At 47.5% G+C, this 21,442-nt stretch overlaps 9 protein-coding genes across 9 annotated transcripts; 3 read left to right on the top strand and 6 right to left on the bottom strand. All coding sequences in view use genetic code 12, as the record gives it.

The window, feature by feature from the left end:
* Window positions 1-480: 480 nt before the first annotated feature.
* On the bottom strand, window positions 481-1,818 carry ERG9 (bifunctional farnesyl-diphosphate farnesyltransferase/squalene synthase; the record flags this gene model as incomplete). The annotated part of the gene is made up of 1 exon (XM_025483737.1): window positions 481-1,818. One exon carries the CDS (start codon window positions 1,816-1,818, stop codon window positions 481-483), a length of 1,338 nt encoding a protein of 445 aa, XP_025335972.1.
* Window positions 1,819-2,377: 559 nt separating this feature from the next.
* On the bottom strand, window positions 2,378-3,364 carry GTR1 (Rag GTPase; the record flags this gene model as incomplete). Its single annotated transcript, XM_025483736.1, has 1 exon — window positions 2,378-3,364. The coding sequence occupies one exon, from the start codon at window positions 3,362-3,364 to the stop codon at window positions 2,378-2,380; it is 987 nt and encodes a 328-aa protein (XP_025335971.1).
* Window positions 3,365-4,693: 1,329 nt separating this feature from the next.
* CXQ87_005309 (protein-S-isoprenylcysteine carboxyl O-methyltransferase) lies at window positions 4,694-5,354 on the top strand (the record flags this gene model as incomplete). Its single annotated transcript, XM_025483735.1, has 2 exons — window positions 4,694-5,301; window positions 5,327-5,354. 2 exons carry the CDS (start codon window positions 4,694-4,696, stop codon window positions 5,352-5,354), a joined length of 636 nt encoding a protein of 211 aa, XP_025335970.1.
* Window positions 5,355-5,384: 30 nt separating this feature from the next.
* On the bottom strand, window positions 5,385-6,626 carry FAD2 (Fad2p; the record flags this gene model as incomplete). The annotated part of the gene is made up of 1 exon (XM_025483734.1): window positions 5,385-6,626. The coding sequence occupies one exon, from the start codon at window positions 6,624-6,626 to the stop codon at window positions 5,385-5,387; it is 1,242 nt and encodes a 413-aa protein (XP_025335969.1).
* Window positions 6,627-9,708: 3,082 nt separating this feature from the next.
* On the top strand, window positions 9,709-10,611 carry YHM2 (Yhm2p; the record flags this gene model as incomplete). The annotated part of the gene is made up of 1 exon (XM_025483733.1): window positions 9,709-10,611. The coding sequence occupies one exon, from the start codon at window positions 9,709-9,711 to the stop codon at window positions 10,609-10,611; it is 903 nt and encodes a 300-aa protein (XP_025335968.1).
* A 169-nt stretch (window positions 10,612-10,780) lies between these two features.
* SLY41 (Sly41p) lies at window positions 10,781-12,097 on the bottom strand (the record flags this gene model as incomplete). The annotated part of the gene is made up of 1 exon (XM_025483732.1): window positions 10,781-12,097. The coding sequence occupies one exon, from the start codon at window positions 12,095-12,097 to the stop codon at window positions 10,781-10,783; it is 1,317 nt and encodes a 438-aa protein (XP_025335967.1).
* A 1,965-nt stretch (window positions 12,098-14,062) lies between these two features.
* NHX1 (bifunctional K:H/Na:H antiporter) lies at window positions 14,063-15,997 on the top strand (the record flags this gene model as incomplete). Its single annotated transcript, XM_025483731.1, has 1 exon — window positions 14,063-15,997. One exon carries the CDS (start codon window positions 14,063-14,065, stop codon window positions 15,995-15,997), a length of 1,935 nt encoding a protein of 644 aa, XP_025335966.1.
* Window positions 15,998-16,048: 51 nt separating this feature from the next.
* Window positions 16,049-17,992, bottom strand: CXQ87_005304 (uncharacterized protein; the record flags this gene model as incomplete). Its single annotated transcript, XM_025483730.1, has 1 exon — window positions 16,049-17,992. One exon carries the CDS (start codon window positions 17,990-17,992, stop codon window positions 16,049-16,051), a length of 1,944 nt encoding a protein of 647 aa, XP_025335965.1.
* Window positions 17,993-18,153: 161 nt separating this feature from the next.
* On the bottom strand, window positions 18,154-20,831 carry CXQ87_005303 (uncharacterized protein; the record flags this gene model as incomplete). The annotated part of the gene is made up of 2 exons (XM_025483729.1): window positions 18,154-19,087; window positions 19,378-20,831. The coding sequence occupies 2 exons, from the start codon at window positions 20,829-20,831 to the stop codon at window positions 18,154-18,156; spliced, it is 2,388 nt and encodes a 795-aa protein (XP_025335964.1).
* Window positions 20,832-21,442: the final 611 nt, after the last annotated feature.

The raw sequence follows: 21,442 nt of genomic DNA, 5'->3' as shown, positions 1-21,442 counted from the left end.
TGTGATCGGCTCACAATGGGCGGAATTGAAGATACGTATACCTTCTGAGCACTGGGAATCTCCAGATTTCAACGCTTTCTAACAAAAAAAGTCGATCAATTGGTACTTTGCAAAAGACCAGTGCGACTAACGTTCTGCTATATTGCTTTTTGTGTTCCCCTGAAGCCAAGCTTCGAATGTAGATTTTGTGGCGTTGTTTACGGTAACTTTTGGGGAAGAAGCTGCCGTGATTCCGATGACGTGATAGTAGTCCAGATCTTTTAAAAATTGACCTGACAACAGTGGAAGACCTCTAGATCCTTTGCTCAAAAGAAGACAAGTATTATATTAAAGGAAAGTAGTGTGTGCTTATCTACTCCTGTACGTCATGCCATCATGGATGGGATTACTACATAGCCGAGCCACACGGTACAGGACCAGAGACAATCGGAGCCAAGGCACCAAGAAATCAACCTAGAAGAAAATTCAGCGTTAATCGTTTCAGTTGAGCACCCACCTCACGAGAGATACGAGCGCAATGAAGGCGGCCACAAGCAGCAAGTCACACATTGCCGTCTCTGAGCTCACCTGCTTGGCGATCTTCATGTCGAAATCACCACGTTTGAGAATGTTCTCTGCAATGGGCTTGGGCGCTCTTTCAGCACCAGCAGGCACAGCCTTGGGGCTGGGGTACATGTCCTCGCAAAACTGCTCAATCTCGCCGAGCTTGATGCCAAGTTTCAAGTAGTTGGGGTCCTTAACGTCCAGCTTTTTGTTGATAACGCGCACGTAGTGCTTGAAAATGTTCACCACATCTGGGAGCGTCCTGGAATTAAGAATGAGCTTGCATGTGGTTCCCTTTCTGATCTTCACATTACGCTCCAACACCTCTTTGTTGTTGAAAATCTCTGCCAAGGTGGCAATGGCCATCACCTGAGGAATGGCGCAGAAGTTGAAGCTGGTGGATTCCGTGATCAATGACAAGTAGGTCAACACGTCGGTAACGTGGCCCAACGCGTTCAACACCAACTCATTGATGCAGTGAACGCCCAGCTCCCTCTCGGTCTCGTTCTTGTGGAAATTGGGCAAAGCCTCAGTGTACTTGGACCAAATGTCTTTAGGGTAGAAGGAACGGCCGTCCTCCAAGTCCTCGTGGTAGTCACGAATGATGTTGGTTTTCTGTAAAAACAAACCCATGCTCTCGGACAAGCGGTATTCATCGGCTTGCACCTGCTTGTCGGCAAATCCTGCCAAAACCATCAAGTCGGACAAGCCCTCGCCGACCAAGCCAGCCACGTAATGGCAGTACAAGTCGAAGTCGGCAACAGTAGCCACGCCATTCGTATTAAAGTTCTCGTCCACAATGTAGTCTGCCATGCCGTTGCCCATCTTGAGTGTGATCTTCTTGACAATGTCCTGGTGCTCGGGCTTCAAGCGGTGGTACTCGGCCAAAATGGTGTCAAACTCCACCAACACGGCTCTGTCCTTCTCATCGGGCCCGCTGCCGGTGAAAGTGTAGTCCTTTGTGTTAAGCTTTTCGTGAAAGTTACGCAACAACGGCACCTTTATCAGCGGGTCGATCGTCATGTCATCCTCTATGGTGTCCAAAGCCCTTAGCACCAAGTAGAAGATCATGGTGGAATCACGCAACTCAGGGTGCAATTCCTTGATCACGGAAGCGAAGGACCTGGAAGTCGCGTCCAAAAGCTGGTAGGAACGTTTCAATGTCTGAGGAGACTCGGATAGATCGTGCGGGTGGGATGATTCCCTAAACAACTGAAGCTGCACCACCGCCTTGAGTTCGGTTGGGTGGGCAAGCAATTGAAGGAGTTTTCCCATGGTAGGCTATGTAAGTCAGCAGATAAAATGAAGGAATTCTTTCGCTAATCTGATAGCAAATGTGGTTCCACCGAGATGAGAGTGGAGGTTTTTTCTCAGCTTTTCTGACTTTTGATGTCGCGCTCGATACCAGCTATACGAGAGGAGCAGCGATAGCGGTGCGCAACACACAGGTCTAACCTAGGACGCTTCACGGAGCGTGTCTGTAGACAATAGTAATTTTAATTTCTTTTCGAAGACGGGGTTTTGTTTGCATTACCGGATGAAGCTGACAGGGCTGATAATGAAATAGCCGATTTTCGGACTAGGGTAGTGCTGTATTGTAGTGTTGTAACGTCGTATCCCCGAATTCGATCAGGGCAACTTCAACAAGGGGTATTTCCAAGGAGCCGGTCACTTATTAGCAATTTCTGTAAAGGGCTGGAATGAATTGCCTTTTTATCAATGGCTGTAAAGGTCCATATTGTCTGGAGTGCCAAGGAAGGAACCGTGGAAAGTTGAAGGAGCCAATATGGGGCTTTCCATTCAGATGGTAAGAGGATGTCTTGCAACCCAACCCCTACTTCGTATTCTCAATCTTCTCAAACCAACGGCGGGCAGCCTTGATATTTTCAAGAATAACAAGATCCTCGCGTGCATTGACGTAGCTCTGTTCAGCCACACGGTCCTTAAGCACAATCATAATGAATAAATTATCTGTAAGCACGTCCACATAGAAGCTTGTGCCATTAGAACCGCGAATGACGAGGTTGTTGAAGCTTGTTCTCAATTTGGTGATCAGCTGCTTGTATGTTTTAATGATATTGGAGATTTTCTCGAACCGCTTGGGATCCAAGGAATCGACGGAGCCACTGAGAGGCCCGGAGCGCTGCGTTTGTCGCTGAATCGATGCCGTCGACGATATGACCAAAAACGTTGTTTTCTCGAAAAGAATAATCTCTTCAGCGTCCAACACCTCATTGAACCGCAACAAGTTGGAGTGGAAGAGATCCATATTGGGGAACAACAGGCACACAATCAGCGACCAGGCTTTGTATAAGGATTCGTCCCAAATGGAGGTGGGGAACCCCACGAGCTTGAACTGGTACGGGTTCGAGATTTTTTGGAGCTTGTCCATCATAATCACAAACAACTCCTCTCTCTTGTCGATCTGGACCAAGTCCATTTTATGAAGCAAAACAAAGATTTTGGCGTCAGGGCTGAACTTCTGCAAATTCGTAAGCGACTTGACAAAGATATCAATGTCCTTGTTAATCAGCTTCAGCTCCACGTCGAACACATGTATAAGCACTTGCACCATTTTGAAAATGTGGTCTTTCTGTGTCGTGAAGTAGTTATCCATGAACACGTCTTGTCCTCCACAATCCCACAAATTAAGCGTCATGTTACCCAAGAACCTAAGGTGAGAGTGTTCCACATCGATAGTGGCACCTAAACGCCTGGTGTCAAAAGCGGAGTAGTTGGAGAAAATGATGGAACGCATTGACGACTTTCCAGAGCCGGAACGGCCCATAAGAAGGAGCTTTTTTCGGGAAGACAGCGACATTGGAACGATTTCTATGGCTTCTAGTAGTTGCGATGGTCAGACACTGCTTGATAAGCGGTGGAGCGAGTGCACCCGTACACCACGGAAACGGCACCCAAGAGCCGTGTAGGTGGGGCATTGGAGGGGATAGATAGATTCGATTTGAATTTGTTTGGAATCTTAAAATACAAGTTTGCGAAGGTGGTGTTTCATGGTAATTTATTGTAGGGGAGATGTTGGGTTTTCTTGTTTACTAGGATCCCTCAAGGCGAGGACTTACAAGCAGTTTCGGCGACAATGAATGAAGGGTATTTAAAAACTTTGAAAAGAGATGAAAACAATGAGAGCTGTAGTTTCGATGGTAATTGTAAAGAATTGAAATATCGCACGGAACCTTCACAATGGAAGAAATATCCAGAAATATCCAATTTGCAACCGGCCCATTGAGTAGGTTACATTCAATATTCAGTGTTTCTCATGGATCTCAGAATTAATAGATGCCTCGAAACAGCGAAGAGAAGGCAAATCGTGAATTGTTAGTGACAGCCTTGACCAGTATTGCATTTGACCTCAAGTGGATAAAGGCTTACCGATCAAATTTAAAATCAAACCGTCTCAAAGTTTCAATGGTATTTCTGTGACCAAATAGAGCTAGGCGTCTTTTCATCATTGGAATAAGCTCCTTCATTAAACCATCCATGCGAAATTACCATAGTTGATCCACGCTTCTAGGTATTTTGCAGCCACGGCCAGATCGTATTTCCATGCCCTTTAGACTAAAAATAGTAATACCTTCACATCGTTTGGCTCCAATCATAAGAAATCACAAAATCCAAAAATCCATCTTTCTGGAAAACTTCTGACTCGCGGCTTAGCAGATACGCATGGGCTGCTAATAATACCTGTCAATGAGAATCACAAAAGGCCGCTTTCCACGGACTCACCGCCAATTCTCCGTCTACCGTAGAGCCGAAAACCAACAAAATAACCAATAAATCCAAAAAAGGCCAAAGAGATAAATCTTCCAAATCACACGTGGAACCCCTCCTTCAGCCTTCCAGGGTCCTGCCTCGCGACCTTCTTTCGCTTATGCCAATACGCGCCAATCCTTTCTTTTTTCTCCGATAAGACTCCATTCTTCCTATTTATCGATAATTATCGCCATTCGGGGTCTAAGTTCAAAGGCTTTTTGAGAGAATTGTCATTTCAAGTTCTGGGTCGCCGCCTCCCTCTAGATCTGCATCTTTCAGCATCCTCCAGCATCTCAGCATCTCAGCATCTCAGCATCTCAGCATCTCAGCATCCTCCAGCATCTCAGCAGCTCCAGCATTATACCAAATCAGCATACAAATGTACTCCGGTTACGACCCAAAGGCTGTTCGACTTCACGTCGTGGCAGGCAAAGCTTTCCTCCTAGGTATAGTCTTTACAATTGCACTCCTATACTTGGTGCTTTCTGGGTCTCCTTTGGGGAATAGAGTCGCCTTATACACCCTCATGAACACCGTCTTTTACATGCTGGAGTTCCTTACTACGGCGATATTCAATACGGAAAACGTGGACGACGATCTGTTCATCCTTAATGACATTGAACTCCACGCTGTCCACGCTGTCTCCATGATAGAAACGTGGCTCTTGCATAGGTACTGGAAGTTCAACCTGACCTTCTTCTGGATAGGCCTCAGCGTGTTGCTTTTTGGCCAGTTTTGCCGTACGTACGCTATGTACCTGGCGGGCACGTCATTCCACCACTACGTCCAGAAAGAGCGTTCCCAAAAACACGTTTTGGTCGAAACCGGTATCTACAGTTGGTCAAGGCATCCTAGCTACTTTGGCTTCTTCTGGTGGTTCGCGGGAAGCCAGCTTCTCCTACAGAATGCCTTCACCTTGTTGGTTGGTGCATGGAAGCTCCAGCGGTTCTTTGAAGCCCGCATTGCCTATGAAGAACAGTACCTAGAGTCCTTCTTTGGCGAAAAGTACAAGGCCTACAGACGGCGCACGCCCACATTGATACCCGGTATAGCATAATTCTATCTATAATCTACTTCTTAGGGTCGACACCGAACCCGTTCACGTTTCTGTACATCATCACACCATCGTCACCGTCGACGTATTGGCACATTCTGGCGGACTTCCACAAGGACTTCCACATGCTCTCGTCAGAATGCTGGTAGTGGTGGCCCATGACCTTCTTGATGGCCTCAGAAGCCTCACGGGCGTTGTAGAAGGGAATTCTCGAGCAGTAGTGGTGCAACACGTGAGTCTCGATGATGTCGTGGAAAATGTACTTACCGACAAAGCCGAATTCACGGTCAATTGTGGCAGCAGCGCCTCTGGCAAAGTTCCACTGGTGAGCCTCGTAGTGGGGCATCTTGGGGTCCAGGTGCTGAAGGAACGTGATGAACACCAACCAGTGGTTAACGAAAAGGTAAGGAATGGCCCAGTGGACGAGAACGTTGAAAGCGCCAAAGTTCTTGTACCAAGTGTACAAGACCAAAGCCTGGGTCAAGACACCAATGTCACTCATGACAATGTACCAGTAGTCTCTCTTCTCAAAGATGGCGGAGCTAGGGTTGAAGTGGTTCATACCCCAGGCAGAATTGGCGACCTTCTGGCCAGTCACGTTGGTGAAAAGGTACATGATCCAACCGCCCAACTGCTGGCCCAACAAGTGGCCCAACGAGTAGATGGGAGAGTCGCTGGCAATCTCCTCAAGTGAGTGAGCGTGGTGCTTGTCCATGAAAGACTCCTTGGTGTGAGGCACAAAGACCATGTCTCTGTCCAAGTGGCCAGTGGCCTTGTGGTGCTTACCGTGGGAGAACTTCCACGAGAAGTAAGGCACAAACCAGTACGAGTGAAGGACCCAGCCGACAGTGTCGTTGACCCAGCCGTAGTCGGAAAAGGCAGAGTGACCACACTCGTGGGCCAAGACCCACAAACCCGTGCCGAAAAGGCCCTGAACATACGTGTAAAAAGCCCAAGCAGCGAAACGGAGCCCCGAGTAAGGCAAAAGGTGGATGTAGTTCTGTGCAACGTAACCAAAAGCAGTCATACAGGCAATGTCTCTAAAGACATACCACATGGACTCAGCGAGACGTCTCTCGTAGCAGTGGGAAGGAATGGCCCTGAGGATATCCTTGATGGAGTAGTCTGGAGCCTCAAAGGTGTTACCATAGGTGTCGATGGCGGTGGCCTTCAGGGAGAAGGAAGCCACGTTTCCCTTTTTGGAAACAGAGGCGGAACCGAATGAGGCGCCCAGAGTGGACGCTAACGTACTGGACATTTTTGGAAAGAGTGAATTCGAAAAAACCGGATATTTAAAACTGCGTGGGCAGCGCGGACATATATAGTGAGGAAAAAGAAATGCAAACCGTTTGGTCCCACGCAGTAAAAAGAAGAGTACAAGCAGGACGCCACAGAATACAGGCACGGCTGGGGGAAAAGATTGTTCTTTTAGGGGAGGGTTTAAATTCGGTTGAATGGAGGCTTTTGAGGGGTTTGTTATTTTTGATGTTTACGAGACCCACACCTCTCTTAACCGGATGCGCCAACGGTTCCCCCTGACTTTCACATATTGATCGAAAAAGAGGGCCTGAAACGCATATTGAAAACTAACTTCCTCCCTTCCCCTATTGCTGTTTCAGATCCAAGCCGTTGTGGCAGATCGGTGGCTTCTTTCCGTAAGAGGGTATCTGTACCTGCTTGGCAGCCAATGTGCGAATGAGCCGCTGACAGTATAATAAAGGGGCATTTACGGAATGCTTTATTGGTGGAAAATCACGAGGATCAGCGCCAGGGCCTGATTTTAACAAAATCAAGTTATCTGTAAAATCGGCGATGCTTTGGAACAGCCGTGTGGCTGGAACCCGGCGCCTCGTTGAGGGGAGGGTGGAATTGAAAATTTCAGCATGTGTGAAAGATGAGCCATAAAGTTGAAATGAAGGAAGATCAAATTAAGGTTGATGGAGGGATTGTCAGGGTGACAGGAGAAGACCTAGACGATGCATGAATGCACAGGCTTCTACACCGATTTCAGCTTTCTTGGATTTCAAGGCTGAAATATTGTATAGAGAGGTTCATGTAAAACGGCTAAATTTGAAAAGTTCGCTTGGCCGCCTGGGCTGAAGGCATTTCTTTTTCAACTCTGCAAGAGAAGTCAACGCACTTGAGTAGCACATGCTCCGATGAGATGCGGGCAAAATGAAAAAAACTTTTTGAAATAAGCTATTTCAAGTTTCCTGATTTCACCTAAAATTCCAAAATGCTTTGTTGCAGTGGAAACTTCCTAATTGACACAGGAACACCTGCTCCATCTGTCATTTTCCCAAAAGGGACCTTTGCACTGAAACGCAACAACGTATCAGATCAAAGTCGCTGCACTATATACAGGAGCGATTTCTGCACCTGTCTTATCCGGATTTTGCACCCAATAATCTGATCCTCGAGGCCAACGAACTCCCATGCGGCTCAATGTTGGGACCTGAATCCGCAACGGTGGGTTCCAGCTGCCAGTAGTACACTTCGTTTAGGAATGTCCTGATTTTTCAGCTTTTTCAGATTTTCCATTGTTCCCGGTTATGTCCGCATTGGGAATTGTCGGAACGGTACACGTCGCCATCGACAAGGCTTTGATTTTTCAGGCACCTCACCTGGCAACGAAGAGTAGCACTATCAATTTGATCGAGGGTGGTTTATAAGAAATTAACTTTTGGAATTCGAAATACTTGGTTAGAATTGGGTTTACAAAATCTTCTGTAGGTGTGGGTTTTCGGCATGCTGCTGTTGGGTCGTGGGAGCTGATTGCCTGATTCAGACGCAAGTTTTCGTGATCCGTTCCTCGATTGGCATATGGAGCTGTAGACGAGCTGATTGATTATCCTGAGGCTCTCCTCAACAGGTGATCAGAAGATCGTGCTTTTCTTTGGCTTGATTACTGGAATGTTGGTTTCAGTTGCAGTAATGAGATATGGTGCAATTGGGTTGGTATAAACCAAAACTTGTCTACGGATGCTCAAACCTTAAAGTTGTACGATGAACGATTCACTATTCCAGAAGCCTATTTCCACCCGGAGATCATGCTTGAGAACAACTCAGTCTCTAATTCACCGATGATACAAAATGCCAATTTCAAGAGTCTTTAGTGGTTGACTCCATTGCATCCAAGGCCACAAAACCTTTGGAAGACAACATTTTGAATTGATGTCTTCTAAAGTGCCTAGCATTGGCCTTCCTGCTCGGCGAATGGTTAAAGTGAATGGCATTTGCACTAAAGGAACACCACAGTACGTGTGCTACACTTAATCATGCTCATCAATTGAAGTTACTTGAACCGCCAATAAGTAACACCTCGTGGAATTTGCCACTTGTCGTCCAGTCTGGCCTCTGCCAACTGGATTCAGTGTAGGCCTCTCTGTCACTTCTATCAATGCAATTGACTGCCTACTTTCAGCATTTCTTCATACCCACCACATTTAAGCTGTTCAGAATACTGAAGCTTCCAATATGTTTCGTGAACTTTTAACACCATGATATACTGAACTTTCCCACCTCGATTCAGTGTAGGTATGTCTTCCATCAATGCTGCCTGCCTGTTCCAGCATACCAATTACCCACCCACCGTTACTCCATCAGTTACAGTGTACCATCTACTCATCAAATACCCACCTTCCATTACCACTTTCTATACCCAACTTCTCCAGACGTATGTTGGCTAAAATCGCTATACTGCCCCGCTGGGCCTCCGTCCGGGTCGTCCCGGGAAGCCAAACCCATAACCCAGCACCTCTGTAGTCTCCGTCCGAGGTCATCAACATGTTGAATTCCGCAAAAACGGAGTTTTCCAAAGGGAAGTCAGATTCCGTAAAATTCCTTCTATCTACCCCTCCATCCACAATCTATCTTCTATCTCTCCGCGACCGGATGCACGATGCACTGTACCCCAGAGACCCCAGATCGATCCCGGACACGTCGGGGCGATTTGACAGGTTTTGCGGAGATTCAACGTTTCATTGATTTTCAAAGCTTTTTACGTTGAAATCATGATATTTTGGTAAATCCACATCAACTTTCACAATGTCACCTGGGGCGGAAATCACAGGGCTCACGGCGCTCCGTTACCGCAGTCGCACACAGCCAATGAGTCACCCACGGCTCTCCAGCACAAACAACAAAAATAATCAAATCACTTATTTCACGAAAAAGAACATGACTCCAATGGCAGACCAGCCTCGTTTTAGAGTCAAAAACCCAAAAGCGATCGACTTCTCCCTCGGTGACTCCCACCCTGGATTCGCCGGGGCGCGCATACTCCACAAGCGATAACAGAGCGTTGATTTTTTTTTTTTTTTTTTTTTTCACCAACCACCATGTCAGAGAAAATCGAAAAAAAGCCAATCAACTTCTCCAACATCCTTCTTGGAGCCGGTCTCAACATGGCCGAGGCCACCACGTTGGGCCAGCCTTTGGAGGTGGTGAAAACCACCATGGCTGCTAACAGAAAACTCTCTCTTTTGCAGGCCACCAAGCTTGTTTGGTCCAGAGGTGGTGTCAAGGGCTTCTACCAGGGTTTGATTCCTTGGGCCTGGATTGAAGCCTCCACCAAGGGTGCCGTTTTGCTTTTTGTTTCTGCCGAGGCCGAGTACAGATTCAGAACCTTGGGTCTCAACTCGTTCCTTTCTGGTATGGGTGGAGGTGTCACTGGTGGTGTGGCCCAGGCGTACCTTACCATGGGTTTCTGCACGTGTATGAAGACTGTGGAAATCACCAGATCCAAGCAGGCTGCCGTGGCTGGTGCTCCTCAGCAGACCACTTTCCAGGTTTTCAGAGACATCTTCAGAAAAGAGGGTATCAGAGGTATCAACAAGGGCGTGAATGCTGTTGCCATCAGACAAATGACCAATTGGGGTTCTCGTTTCGGTTTGTCCCGTTTGGCCGAGGAGGGTATCCGTAGTGTTACCGGTAAGGGTAAGGACGACAAATTGAATGCTGTGGAGAAGATCGCTGCTTCCACCTTGGGTGGTGGTTTGTCTGCCTGGAACCAGCCTATCGAGGTTATTCGTGTTGAGATGCAATCCATGACCAACGACCCCAACAGACCCAAGAACTTGGGTGTTATGAGTACCGCCAAGTACATTTACCTGAACAACGGTATCAAGGGCTTGTACAGAGGTGTGGCTCCACGTATCGGTTTGGGTGTGTGGCAGACGGTGTTTATGGTTGCCTTTGGTGATATCTTCAAGAAGATGTTGAACGCTGACGGAGGCCACTAGTTGGACAGCGGTACGAACGGTCCATTATTATATATTCAATCATTACTGATACATTTGGCGGGAATGATGTAGCAATTTTTGAGAAGAAAGTAGAAGTTGGCCCTACGGCCCTGTCACCGGGAAAGATATATTAATAAATATGCTGGATGCTGATTAACTGTGTGCGAGATTACTGCTTGTGGGTCATGCCCCACTTGTCGTAACAGTACAAGCCGGCAATAGTGAGGAGAACACCGTAGCTCTGGTAGCCGACAAAGCTGAAGGAGCCCTCCCACACAAAGGCAAACATGATAACGACAATACGCTTCATGATGTTTGCAATGGAGTAGTTGATGGGTGAAATGGTGCCGAGAAGCTGGAATGCAAGAAGCGACTGTAAAAAGTGGGAGACACCGTTCAACACCACCAACGAAACAAGCGAAAGTGAAACCTGACTGAGCGAGAACACTTCATTGCGGAGCTCAGAAAGGATGTAGATGGGCATGGTGAAGAGAAAGCCAATGACGGAGCAGAAAAGCAAGATGGTCAACTTGTCGAGCTTATTTTCTCCGCCAGCCTTGTATGACGGGAGAGACGTGGTCTCGTCCTGACTCTTAACCGTCAAGCGCTGCTTGGCAAAGATGTTTTGGGAGACAAAAATCATCATGGAAACGAAAGCGTAGGCCAAGCCGGAGAAGTAGCCAGGAGCGGCGTTCAAGTTCTTGGGCTTGTAGCATGTGAGCATAATGCCAAAGATCAAGGGAAGCAACGTGACGTAGGTGACGGTCCTGAACTTCGTGCGGAGAAAAACTCTATAGATGAGAACCGTGGAAATAGGGGACAAGGACTTGATCGTGTGCACAAGAGACACTGGTATCATGGAGGTGGCCTTGTGGCTGGTGATGTGGCCCAAAAACTGGAAAATGCCCATGGGCAAAGTTGTGGCGATGATAAAGCTGTTGGGCGTGAGGAACTTGACCACAGAGCGGTCCAAAGCATGCAAATTAGGGATGGAGGCCTTGGGGAAATGAGAAGCCCACTGAGGCGACATGGAAAGCACGGAAAAGAGCGCCACGCAGAGAAACGCGTTCAACAAGAACTGAAACTGCGTCAACGTCACCGGGTACGAGAAGCGCAGGAGAATCGCCTTGGTGGAGTTGTTGCTGACGATAGAGAAACCGTACCATAAAGCACACAACGACACGACCTTCACGTCGACCTCAGGAGCCCACGCGGCCCAGCCGGTTTTGGGAGCCACCTGGGCGTCTAGACTGACGGTGCTGGTGTTTGCAGAAAGGAAAAACCCGTCCCTTCTCTCCGCCACCGGGGTGGATGCGTTGGAAGCAGGTGGTGTGATCTGTTGATAGGGGGCCAACGGGCTTCTGAGAGCCTTTGGGTGATTTAGCTGGAAGATGTTGGTTGTGGAGGCATTTGGGTTTATCTGTGACGTTCTCTGTGGGTACGGGTATCTGTGGATATCCTCCACTGAATGGTTAACACTTAGCATTTTGGGTGGGACGTGGTGGATGTGATTTGGAATGGGATTTTTGTTGAGGTGTCGATTTTGAGGTTTTATATTCTCTGAACCTGAGCGGAAAAAGCTGCTTTTAAAAAACCGTTTGTGCTTTTCACGAAACGAGTTTTGCTAGGTGGTGACGCAGAGGAAAGAGTTGCTCTTTTATGCCTGGTTGTTTTGCGATGCAAGCCAGGCGAAGCAGGCGCTGGCCAACGTGTGCGCTGTGTACAGGAAAATAATATCTGGAGACGGTACGAGGTCGATGAGGTGATGAAATTGGGAAAGATTTTTTCAAGGTGGTGCTTTGGTAAAAGCGGACGATATATTCAAAAAAAAAAGGAGTTGCAGTTTAAAAGAGCTGAGTTACAGTTTTTGTTGAGTTATTGCTTCATACGTCTCCTCAAGAAATGGAAGGTAGGGGCTGGCCTTCCTCTTTGAATGCTGCTTAAGCCGCTGAATTACGGGCCCCCGTTTCCAGCGTAAAAAGCCTAAAGTATATGGACCGGTTTACTTTTTTGCTATTTTTAGAAAATTTCAGGGCTCAAGGTGGCCGCTTACGCGCTGAAAGTGTCACTACTGCGGCTCTTCTTTTGACGTGTCGATCGCTGGAAAGTAGTTGTAAAAATGTGGTTTTTCTTTTTTGGAATTTACCTTTTTCCTCCGCTAAGCTCGGGCACGGCTGGTTGCTCCAAAGCCTCTTTTGTTTATCTTTGAATTTCATCTTTTTTTGTCAATCGGCTTAGGAAGCGGTCAGCGTAATGCCGCTCGACTTATTCTCATCATCCCACTGGATCGGCAAAATGGAGAATCAGGGGCCAGCAGGGGATGGCTGTAACTGTGGCTCTTTGTATATTTATGATCGTTCCTTTTTGGAAATAAAGTTAGCTGGCAGATTCCCAAGCTTATTGTCAAACTTGACGCCTATTGTTCGGATTTGCAAGCAGCAGCCAGCACTGCGGCTGTTAGAATTTTCAGTCACCATTGTGAAGACAATGAGATTTGGGATTTTCACGATCGGCCGGGAAGATAAACTTCATGAGAGTGTCAGGAAAGAGATTCTAGAAATTGCTTTGGGCAGAGTTGTAGACGAACATGAAGGCAGGTGGTTGGTGACCGATGCGGTATGGTCTCGTGACATTTAAATAGGGTAGACTGGAATGTTTTTCCCTTTCTCAGATTTATGAGAATCTTTTTTTTCTTATCGTGTAGCCCTTTGCACTTCAACGGTCGTAGATAGAGACACCTGCTTGTGGGCCTACATCTGCCATACTATGCCCGATAGATTTGACAAAGAGATAAATACTAGAAAAGTGACTATTAGAAATTCTCCATTGTTCCTCAATCAATTGAGCGATAGCCCCTCGTGGAAACCTAAATAGCTTCGGCATGAGTATATTGCAAGTTGTCAGTAACCATTCGGTAACGAGGTGTGAATATCCAACTGGAGCACACCACCGGTCAATAAACAAATACCGTTGAGTTCTCAATGCTTCAAAAATCCATATATGGTTGCCTCTCCCACAATGGCCCGTAAATCCTCAGCAGCACCTTGATCACCCAAAAGTGGTCCGCATCTGAGACAACCGCCAACTCCAAAATGGCAAAGAATTAAAAATCACCTTCAATTCAAAACTCAACCTCGAGATCAAAAAATTTCTGTTTCCAGAAATCTCCCCATCTAATGTCCCACCTCCATAATCCCTCTTCATTGGCTCGTGAAAAGCTTATCGGTGTTGATGCACTCCATCAAAAACGCCAGCATCCACCTACCCTCATCCACACTAAACAACAAAATCAACACCCCTAAAACATCACAAATCTGTTCCTCCCATTTAGGCCCCAAAAAGCCCTACACCCTGACCAAACCCTCCCCGAACCAGCCGTTATCCAATTTCCTACTTCTTCTGTCCTGCAGATCGCTGCGATCCGATAGCTCCAACTACTCTTATCCGTGAAATGCTAGCCACTTTAGCCGCCTTTGTGGCCAAGCAGGCGGTTGTCGAAGGTGCAAAAGTGCTTCTAGGAAGGGAGGTACCTGATGACGACGAAATTCCCGATGTCACGACGCCCGACCCCGAGGAAGATGCTGATCCGGTAACAGAGGAGATGTTTTCGCTGTGGGCGCTATTCATCCTTCTATTTCTTTTATGCCTGGCGTTGTGGCTGTCGTACTACCTTCAGCAGAGAAGGATCAAGGCCATTCACGAAACGGTTTTGTCGATTCTCTACGGAATGGTGGTGGGTTTGATTATCAGAGTCGCTCCGGGTCACTACATCCAAGATGCCGTGAAGTTCAAGTCCGGCTACTTCTTTAACATCCTTTTGCCCCCCATTATCCTCAATTCGGGCTACGAACTACATCAGGCGAACTTTTTTCGAAACATCGGCTCCATCTTGACCTTCGCTATCCCTGGAACGTTTATATCTGCAATGGTTCTTGGCGTGATCTTGTACATTTGGACAGCATTGGGCGTGGACGGCGTCAAGCTCGAGTTTGTGGATACTTTGGCCGTGGGCGCCACCTTATCGGCTACCGATCCCGTCACAATCTTGTCGATTTTCAATGCCTACAAGGTGGACCCTAAGCTTTACACGATCATTTTCGGCGAGTCGCTTTTGAACGACGCCATCTCCATTGTCATGTTCGAAACGTGCCAGAAGTTTCACGGCAAGAAAGTCACTTTTTCCTCGTTCTTCGAAGGTGTGGCCTTATTCTTGATGACATTCACTATATCCACTTTCATAGGCATTGCCATTGGTATTATCGTCGCCTTGATCTTGAAACACTCCCACATCCGCCGCTACCCGCAGATCGAAACATGCTTGGTTTTGCTTTTCGCCTACCAGTCGTACTTCTTCTCGAACGGTGCTCACATGTCCGGTATTGTCTCGTTGCTTTTCTGCGGTATCACTTTAAAACACTACGCCTACTTCAACATGTCGAGACGCACGCAAATCGCCACAAAGTACATTTTTCAGTTCCTTGCCCAGCTATCAGAGAACTTCATCTTTATCTACTTGGGTTTGTCCTTGTTTACTGAGGTTGAGTTGGTGTTCAAGCCCTTGTTGATTATCGTCACCTTCATCTCGATCTGTATCGCTAGATGGTGCGCCGTGTTCCCTCTCTCGAGGCTCTTGAACTTCTTGTACCGTTCAAGATTCGAGCGTTTTAGCAGAAACACCGTCATGTCAGGCGGAATTCTGTCGCAGTCACAACCCGAGGATATCAGTCATTCTTACCAAATGATGATTTTCTGGGCCGGCTTGAGAGGAGCTGTTGGTGTGGCATTGGCGTTAGGTATCCAGGGTGAGGCCAAATGGGCCCTTCTAGCTACAGTATTGGTCGTGGTGGTGCTTACTGTCATCTTTTTCGGAGGCACCACCGCTTCTATGCTTGAGATCTTGGGTATCAAGGTCGGGTGCGTCGAGGAAAACGATTCAGACGACGAATTTGATATTGAAGCTCCCCGCGTGACACTTGATTCAACTCCAAACGTCAATCTCATGGGCAACAGGCGTTATGGAAACGGCACATACTCCGACACCAACACCAGCACAAACTACAGAAACACAAGCAATACCAGTCTCCCGTACATCAAGGGATCGAGCCATAGCTCGCGGAATAACTCCACCCCAGAACTACCCACCCTTGATGATGATTTGAACGGTAGTGATGCTGATGATGTTTTCAATGCTGGTACTAGAAACGCCGATACTGCTCATGCCACTACCGCAGCAGTTGCTCAGCAACAAACGAATGGACTCTTAGGTGCTTTCCTCAGTGCCGAGGAGCACGCTAAGTGGTTTACTAAATTCGACGAAGAGGTGTTGAAGCCGGTGCTTCTTGACAAATCGCCAGGCCAAAACAACGACGACGAATCCAACGTATAACCCTCGACGTCATCCCAAAATACAACTCACCAAAATATACATGTTATTAAATTAGTAATACAAATCAGAAGACTCCTTTTCCTTCTGCTGCTGGGCGATCGAGGCGTCAATGACCCACTTGGCGAGCTTGAATGCACGCGACGATAACAGCAAATCGTTGAGCTTGTAGTTGTACTTGACGCAAAGTTGGAAAAACTCCTGGATGGTCAAGTCGTGCAAGAGAGCCATAAGGTGGTGCTTGGTGGCTTGCTCGTTTTCTCTTTGTTCCGCTGTGAGGTATATCGATGCTGGCAAAATGTCAGTATAATTGGCGCATGCTCTGATGGGTCTCTCCAAAAGATTCAACACCTCACTGATGTGTGCGCCGGTGACGGTGTTGTTGCGATCCTCCTCCACAGCATGGATCAAAATGCCCAGAAGGGCGATGACGGCATTGCCGTAATTCACTGGGTTCACCACCCGCGACTCAGTGTCTTTTTTAAGGGTGATTCTGAAGAAAACACCAATGCTAGAATCAAGCAACTCGTTGCGGTACTCGGTGTAGTACTTCTGGAGCAAAGCAAGCTTGTTGGTGACTGTTTGAGGTCTCGGCCTGGACGCTTGGGGATTGAGGTAAGCAGACAAGAACTTCTGCGCTGGGACTATGATTTGAGCCACAACTAGCTTGCCCAAAGAATGCTTTTCGAGTCTGGTGATGAAAGATGACTTGGTCACAGGTTCTTCGTACCGCCTGAGAGGACTGGAGGAGGCATCAACCATGGGCTGAGTAGTGTCAGCACTAGCATTGAAGGAATTACCAAAAAGGAACGAGTCTTTGTTTTCTTCTATCGTTTCCTCTGGCTTGACGGGCTGGCTGCCTCTAAGGGCGTTCATGTCGGACTGAGTTCTGTAGTTGACTCTGGATGACGTTTCCTTGATCACCAAGGCACACTCGTCAAGGATGGCAGGCCAAACAAAGCCGGCCACTGAATGAGCGCTGTAGATGTCTTTTCTTCTCTTGACGCCCTCCGGGTCGTTGGTGGTGGCGATGTAGGCCAATTCCTGGAATGCGGTCAACCTAGCGATTTGGGTTTCGGGTTCAACGTCACGGAGGCACAGAAGAAGCGAGCTCACAGGGTCTTCACTGTAGCTGCTGATCGGCTTCTTGCCGTCCAAGCACCCAATGGTGGCGTAAGTGTCGTACACGTGGTTCACGACTTCCCAAAGCAAAAACACAACAAACGAGACAAACGACACATTGAAAAGAGTACGGATGCCAATGTGGAACCGGGGTACCGACAGGTCTAAGCCAAGCACGGCAAACACCATCCAGTTGATTTTGTAAATTACCAGGCGGATTACCCAGTAGACCACTGGTGATGAGACCAAAGTCACCGAGTTGAAAAGCACAGCATGACCCACAAGCGCAGGGGCTTTAGAAAATAACACCAGGTCTGGCTTAACGTGATTGACGCCGTACCTGAACAGAAGCCTGTTCCGCTGAAACACAATGTGCTGAAGAGTGTAGGCCAATGCAACAAAGTAAGCGTGGAACCAGAAGAACACCCATTCGTCATTGATGGCCGGTCTTTTCCGGAACTCCTTCGCCACCACACTGTACTTAGACCATAAGGGCAATTGTGCCATGAAAAGACCATACAAGACAAAGGCAGACGCCGTAAAGTAGGCCAAACTAATAAGGTATCGACGACTGAAAACGCTTCTAGCCAACTGCCGAGCCAATGTCTTGTTGGTTGTGTACGAAACAGTGGAATTGCCGTTGCGGCAAATTTTGACAAGATAAAGTCCGCCATAGATCAAGGGAGCTCGGAAGGTAAGCGTGTAAACTATGTTTCTGAAGATGCTCATGTATGGAAAGGCCAAAATGGCGCTGGCAGCGAGGGCCAAAAGAAACGTGATTTTGTTCCAGTAGCGTAATCGTTTTTCATAGACTTTGCTGAAGTAGTACTGGTATGAATTCACCCGCTTAGGCGGGGCTTTTATTGAACCAGACATGTTGGTGAAGATGTTAGGGCAGTGAGGGAAGTAGTAAGGTGGGGCTTGTATGCAGGTTACACATACAGATCCGCCATATTTCGATCAATTCTCTACAAGCACTCGCTCTTTCTGTTGTGTTTTCGGCTTCGCCGCTATGTACATTATTCCTCTTCTCTTCCTCATGCATCCTTGTTGAGCTCCGCCTGGGCATCGCGACGCAACTTCTCGTTCTCTCCACTCAAGGTGTCTCTGACTGTCTGGAGACCTGGCTGGCCGTCGATCTCGCCAAAGGCGGCATCCTTGACAGCACGCTCGTTGGTCTTGGTGTTGGCGTAAACATTGCTGTAGCCAAAGAGCTTGTCCTCGACCAAGTGCTCGTTGCTCTCAAACTGGCCAACCTTCACTTCGAAGGCCTCACGGATGGCCTCACTCAACTCCTCCTCGGTGGTGATGAAGCTTCCAGCAGCGTGGTACAACTCCAAAAGCTCGGTGGCACGGGCCTCCTGAACCTTCAATTCTTCCACTCTTCTGTTCAAGGCTCTCTGCTCCTCCTTGATTGCCTTTTCCTCAGGAGTCCTCTGTCTCATGATTGGGCCCTTGAGGTATGAGTCGATCGTGGGCAAGGTCAACTTGGTGGCCTCGCTGTCCTCGTGCTGCTTGTCTTCAGCCTTGTGCTGCTCCTCCAACTCGTGCTTCCTGGCCTTGAGCTGTTCTAGCTTCTCTAAGCGCTTGGCTTCCGTCAAGTAGGCATCACGCAAATGCTCTTTTCTGATCTGGTCTCTCTTGTAAGCCCATAATGCGTCGCCTTCTAGCTTACTGACGTCCACATTGGGTTCTCTCTCGACTCTCTTGCGAATAAGCTCCTCAACAGGAACGATCTTCTTGGGTTTAGGCACGCGGGAAACACGACGACCGTCCACCTTGGGAGGTGTGACGCCCTTGGCGTAACCCTGTTCTAGTTTAGCCTCTTTCTCCTTCACGTAGTCTGGGGGTGGCATGATGGGGTTCTTGAAAATGGGACGCAATTTGGGCAATATACCCGACTTGCCGCCGTATTTGAGCGTGCCTTTGCCCAAAGCCAAAGGTGTAGGATGCATGGTATTAGGTGGTAGGCTTGGTGATGTTCAAATCGTATTGAGAAAACTTTTGTATGGAGGGCGTGCGCATACCACTACTCTCTGCCCCAGGTCTCATAGACTGCTGTCAGAGGAGCCTTTCCGATTTTTTTGTTGCCCACTTGATCTTCAAATAATTTGAAAAGTAGCAATTTTTTATCTTCTTCCGCTAAGGCGGCATTTTCTTGGTAATACTCGATAAGCCTGCGCGGTGTCTGGAAATGGCCCTGGATTACTACTGCTTTTTCTAGTGAGATTCCTCGCACCAGCATAAGCATGAGGATGAACATTTCTTTAACAGTCATCATGTCGGATTTCGAAAGAACGGCTTGATATGTTGGAAACGTGTGCACACATTCGTATTTCGTGGGTCTGTTTTCGAAGTTTTTCCGGAAGTCTTGTAGAATCTCGGAGTATTCAGCTTGGTTCTCCACAGATAACGGTCTAAGCACTAGTAGGCGGGTTTTGGCGTATCGGTTTTTGAGTATATTGGTCATTGCAACGACCCAATCAACAATATCGTCGGACTTTCTGAAACGCTCGAAATATAAATTAGACACCGTGATGACCATTGAGATGGCGGTTTGAATGGCATTTTTCATTTCCAAGATTCGGTCCATATCGCAGAGGCCACCTTCCTCCACAACGTAGTAGACGTTATTGAGCGCTGATTTTTGAAGACGGTTTTTCTGCTCGACAAAACGACCGTCCTTGATGGACATGGCCAAATCGTCGATCCTCTTACGCTCACATACGTAGTTGAGAACGGCTTCCTTTTTAGTGTGCTTATTTCGAGCGATCCACAAGATATCACCAACGGAAAGGGCTCTCACGTCACAGGATATATTGTGGTTAGCCACACGTTTCTGAAAGAAATCTCTTTCTCCCTGGGAACGCATCTCTCGTGTGTCAAAGAGAACAGCCACCTCAAAATCCTCTGGGTTCCATATATCGTAGGGCACGCCGTCGAACACTTTTTTGGCAGTGTCGTGGGCTTTTCTTCGTAGCGGGCTGGAAGAAGGCTCCACGAAGAGCTGTGTCAGATCAGGCGTGACCCTGACTCCATTATCAAAACTCAAATCCACCGTTGGGGCTGGGGATGAGTGGATATTTTCCTGCTGCATGATCACCCTTGCCATTGCGACACCAGATTCAGTCAAAATGTAGAGTTTAGGGGCTCTACCCACACATTCGACCAATTCTCGGTTTAAAAGTGTTTTGATGCCGTCCCAGGCAGAATAGAAGTCTCGAGCAGCAGGGTTGGCGGTGAATGAGGAATCACAGTATTCTGAGGCACTAGCGATGATGTCTTCCTTTCGTAGGCCTTTCTGGGATCCGTTGTTCTTATGCAATGCTATTAGAATCGCCCAAGAGCCCGAGCGTCGTTTGGGCACCCACAGGCTTCTTCGTTTGGGTTTCTTCTTTGTGGTTTCATCATCGATCTCATGTGCTCTTTTCCCGCCTTCTCTTTCCTCCATGTAAGAAGAGAATCCTTCAGGAAAGTCTAAACCCTCCTCTTGGCAGTGCTTCTTCAACTTGCCACACAAAAACTCAAATGTCTTCTGACCCACACAACTGATCTGCCGTAGCTGTTTCCCGTTTACGATAGGATCTGGATGACTTTTCACCTTGTCATGTGCCTTGCTATAAGCGAATCCAAGCTTCAGGCCCTTTTTGGTAAGCTCAGCCGCCTGGACCTCGAGCCATCCAGCAAATAGCAGATTGAGGTCTAGAGAAGCCATAGTGTTGATACTGGTCTGCACGCGCGTTACCCCAGATGATGAGGTAGGACGTGATGGAAAACAGAGAGGTGATTTTGGCAATTTGGAGGTGAAAGTTTGAGATAAAAATTTGATTGGATTTTGGATTTTGGCTGACGGTGTAATTTGGTGTCTGGGTAGCAGTATGGTGTATACCGTTTAGCCTATGGTGGAAATTAGCCAGAGGTATATTCTCAAGAATGTAGTGAGAATTTCCATTTCGATAGATGTTCTTGTGTTTGAGAAGTTCGCAATCAAGACGTCTTGATTACGTTAGAAATTTGCTATTTCTTGCATTTTGAGAACATTTGATGATTTGACATGCAAGGTGAGAAATGGCTGCGAAACACAGAACGTACAACAATATTAGGCAAACAAAAACATTAGTGCAGAATTAATAATAACCAAAGACAGAAATGAACAATTCGTAGTTAGTGAACAAATTTTGTACCCTCCTTAGAGACCCCAGACCATGGTATAGTATGAAAATGGACGGCCATTCCTCCAGATTGACCGGGTCTTACTCACTAGCTTCCAAGGTCTAACCCACAGACAAGCGATATGTAGACACCAGCAAGCAAACTTAAAGAACA

The sequence above is a fragment of the Candidozyma duobushaemuli genome, assembly GCF_002926085.2.
Source record: "Candidozyma duobushaemuli strain B09383 chromosome Unknown G_B09383, whole genome shotgun sequence".
NCBI classification, from domain to species: domain Eukaryota; kingdom Fungi; phylum Ascomycota; class Pichiomycetes; order Serinales; family Metschnikowiaceae; genus Candidozyma; species Candidozyma duobushaemuli.
Note: the sequence above shows the minus strand (reverse complement) of the source record. Positions and strands in the feature narration are given on the sequence as shown.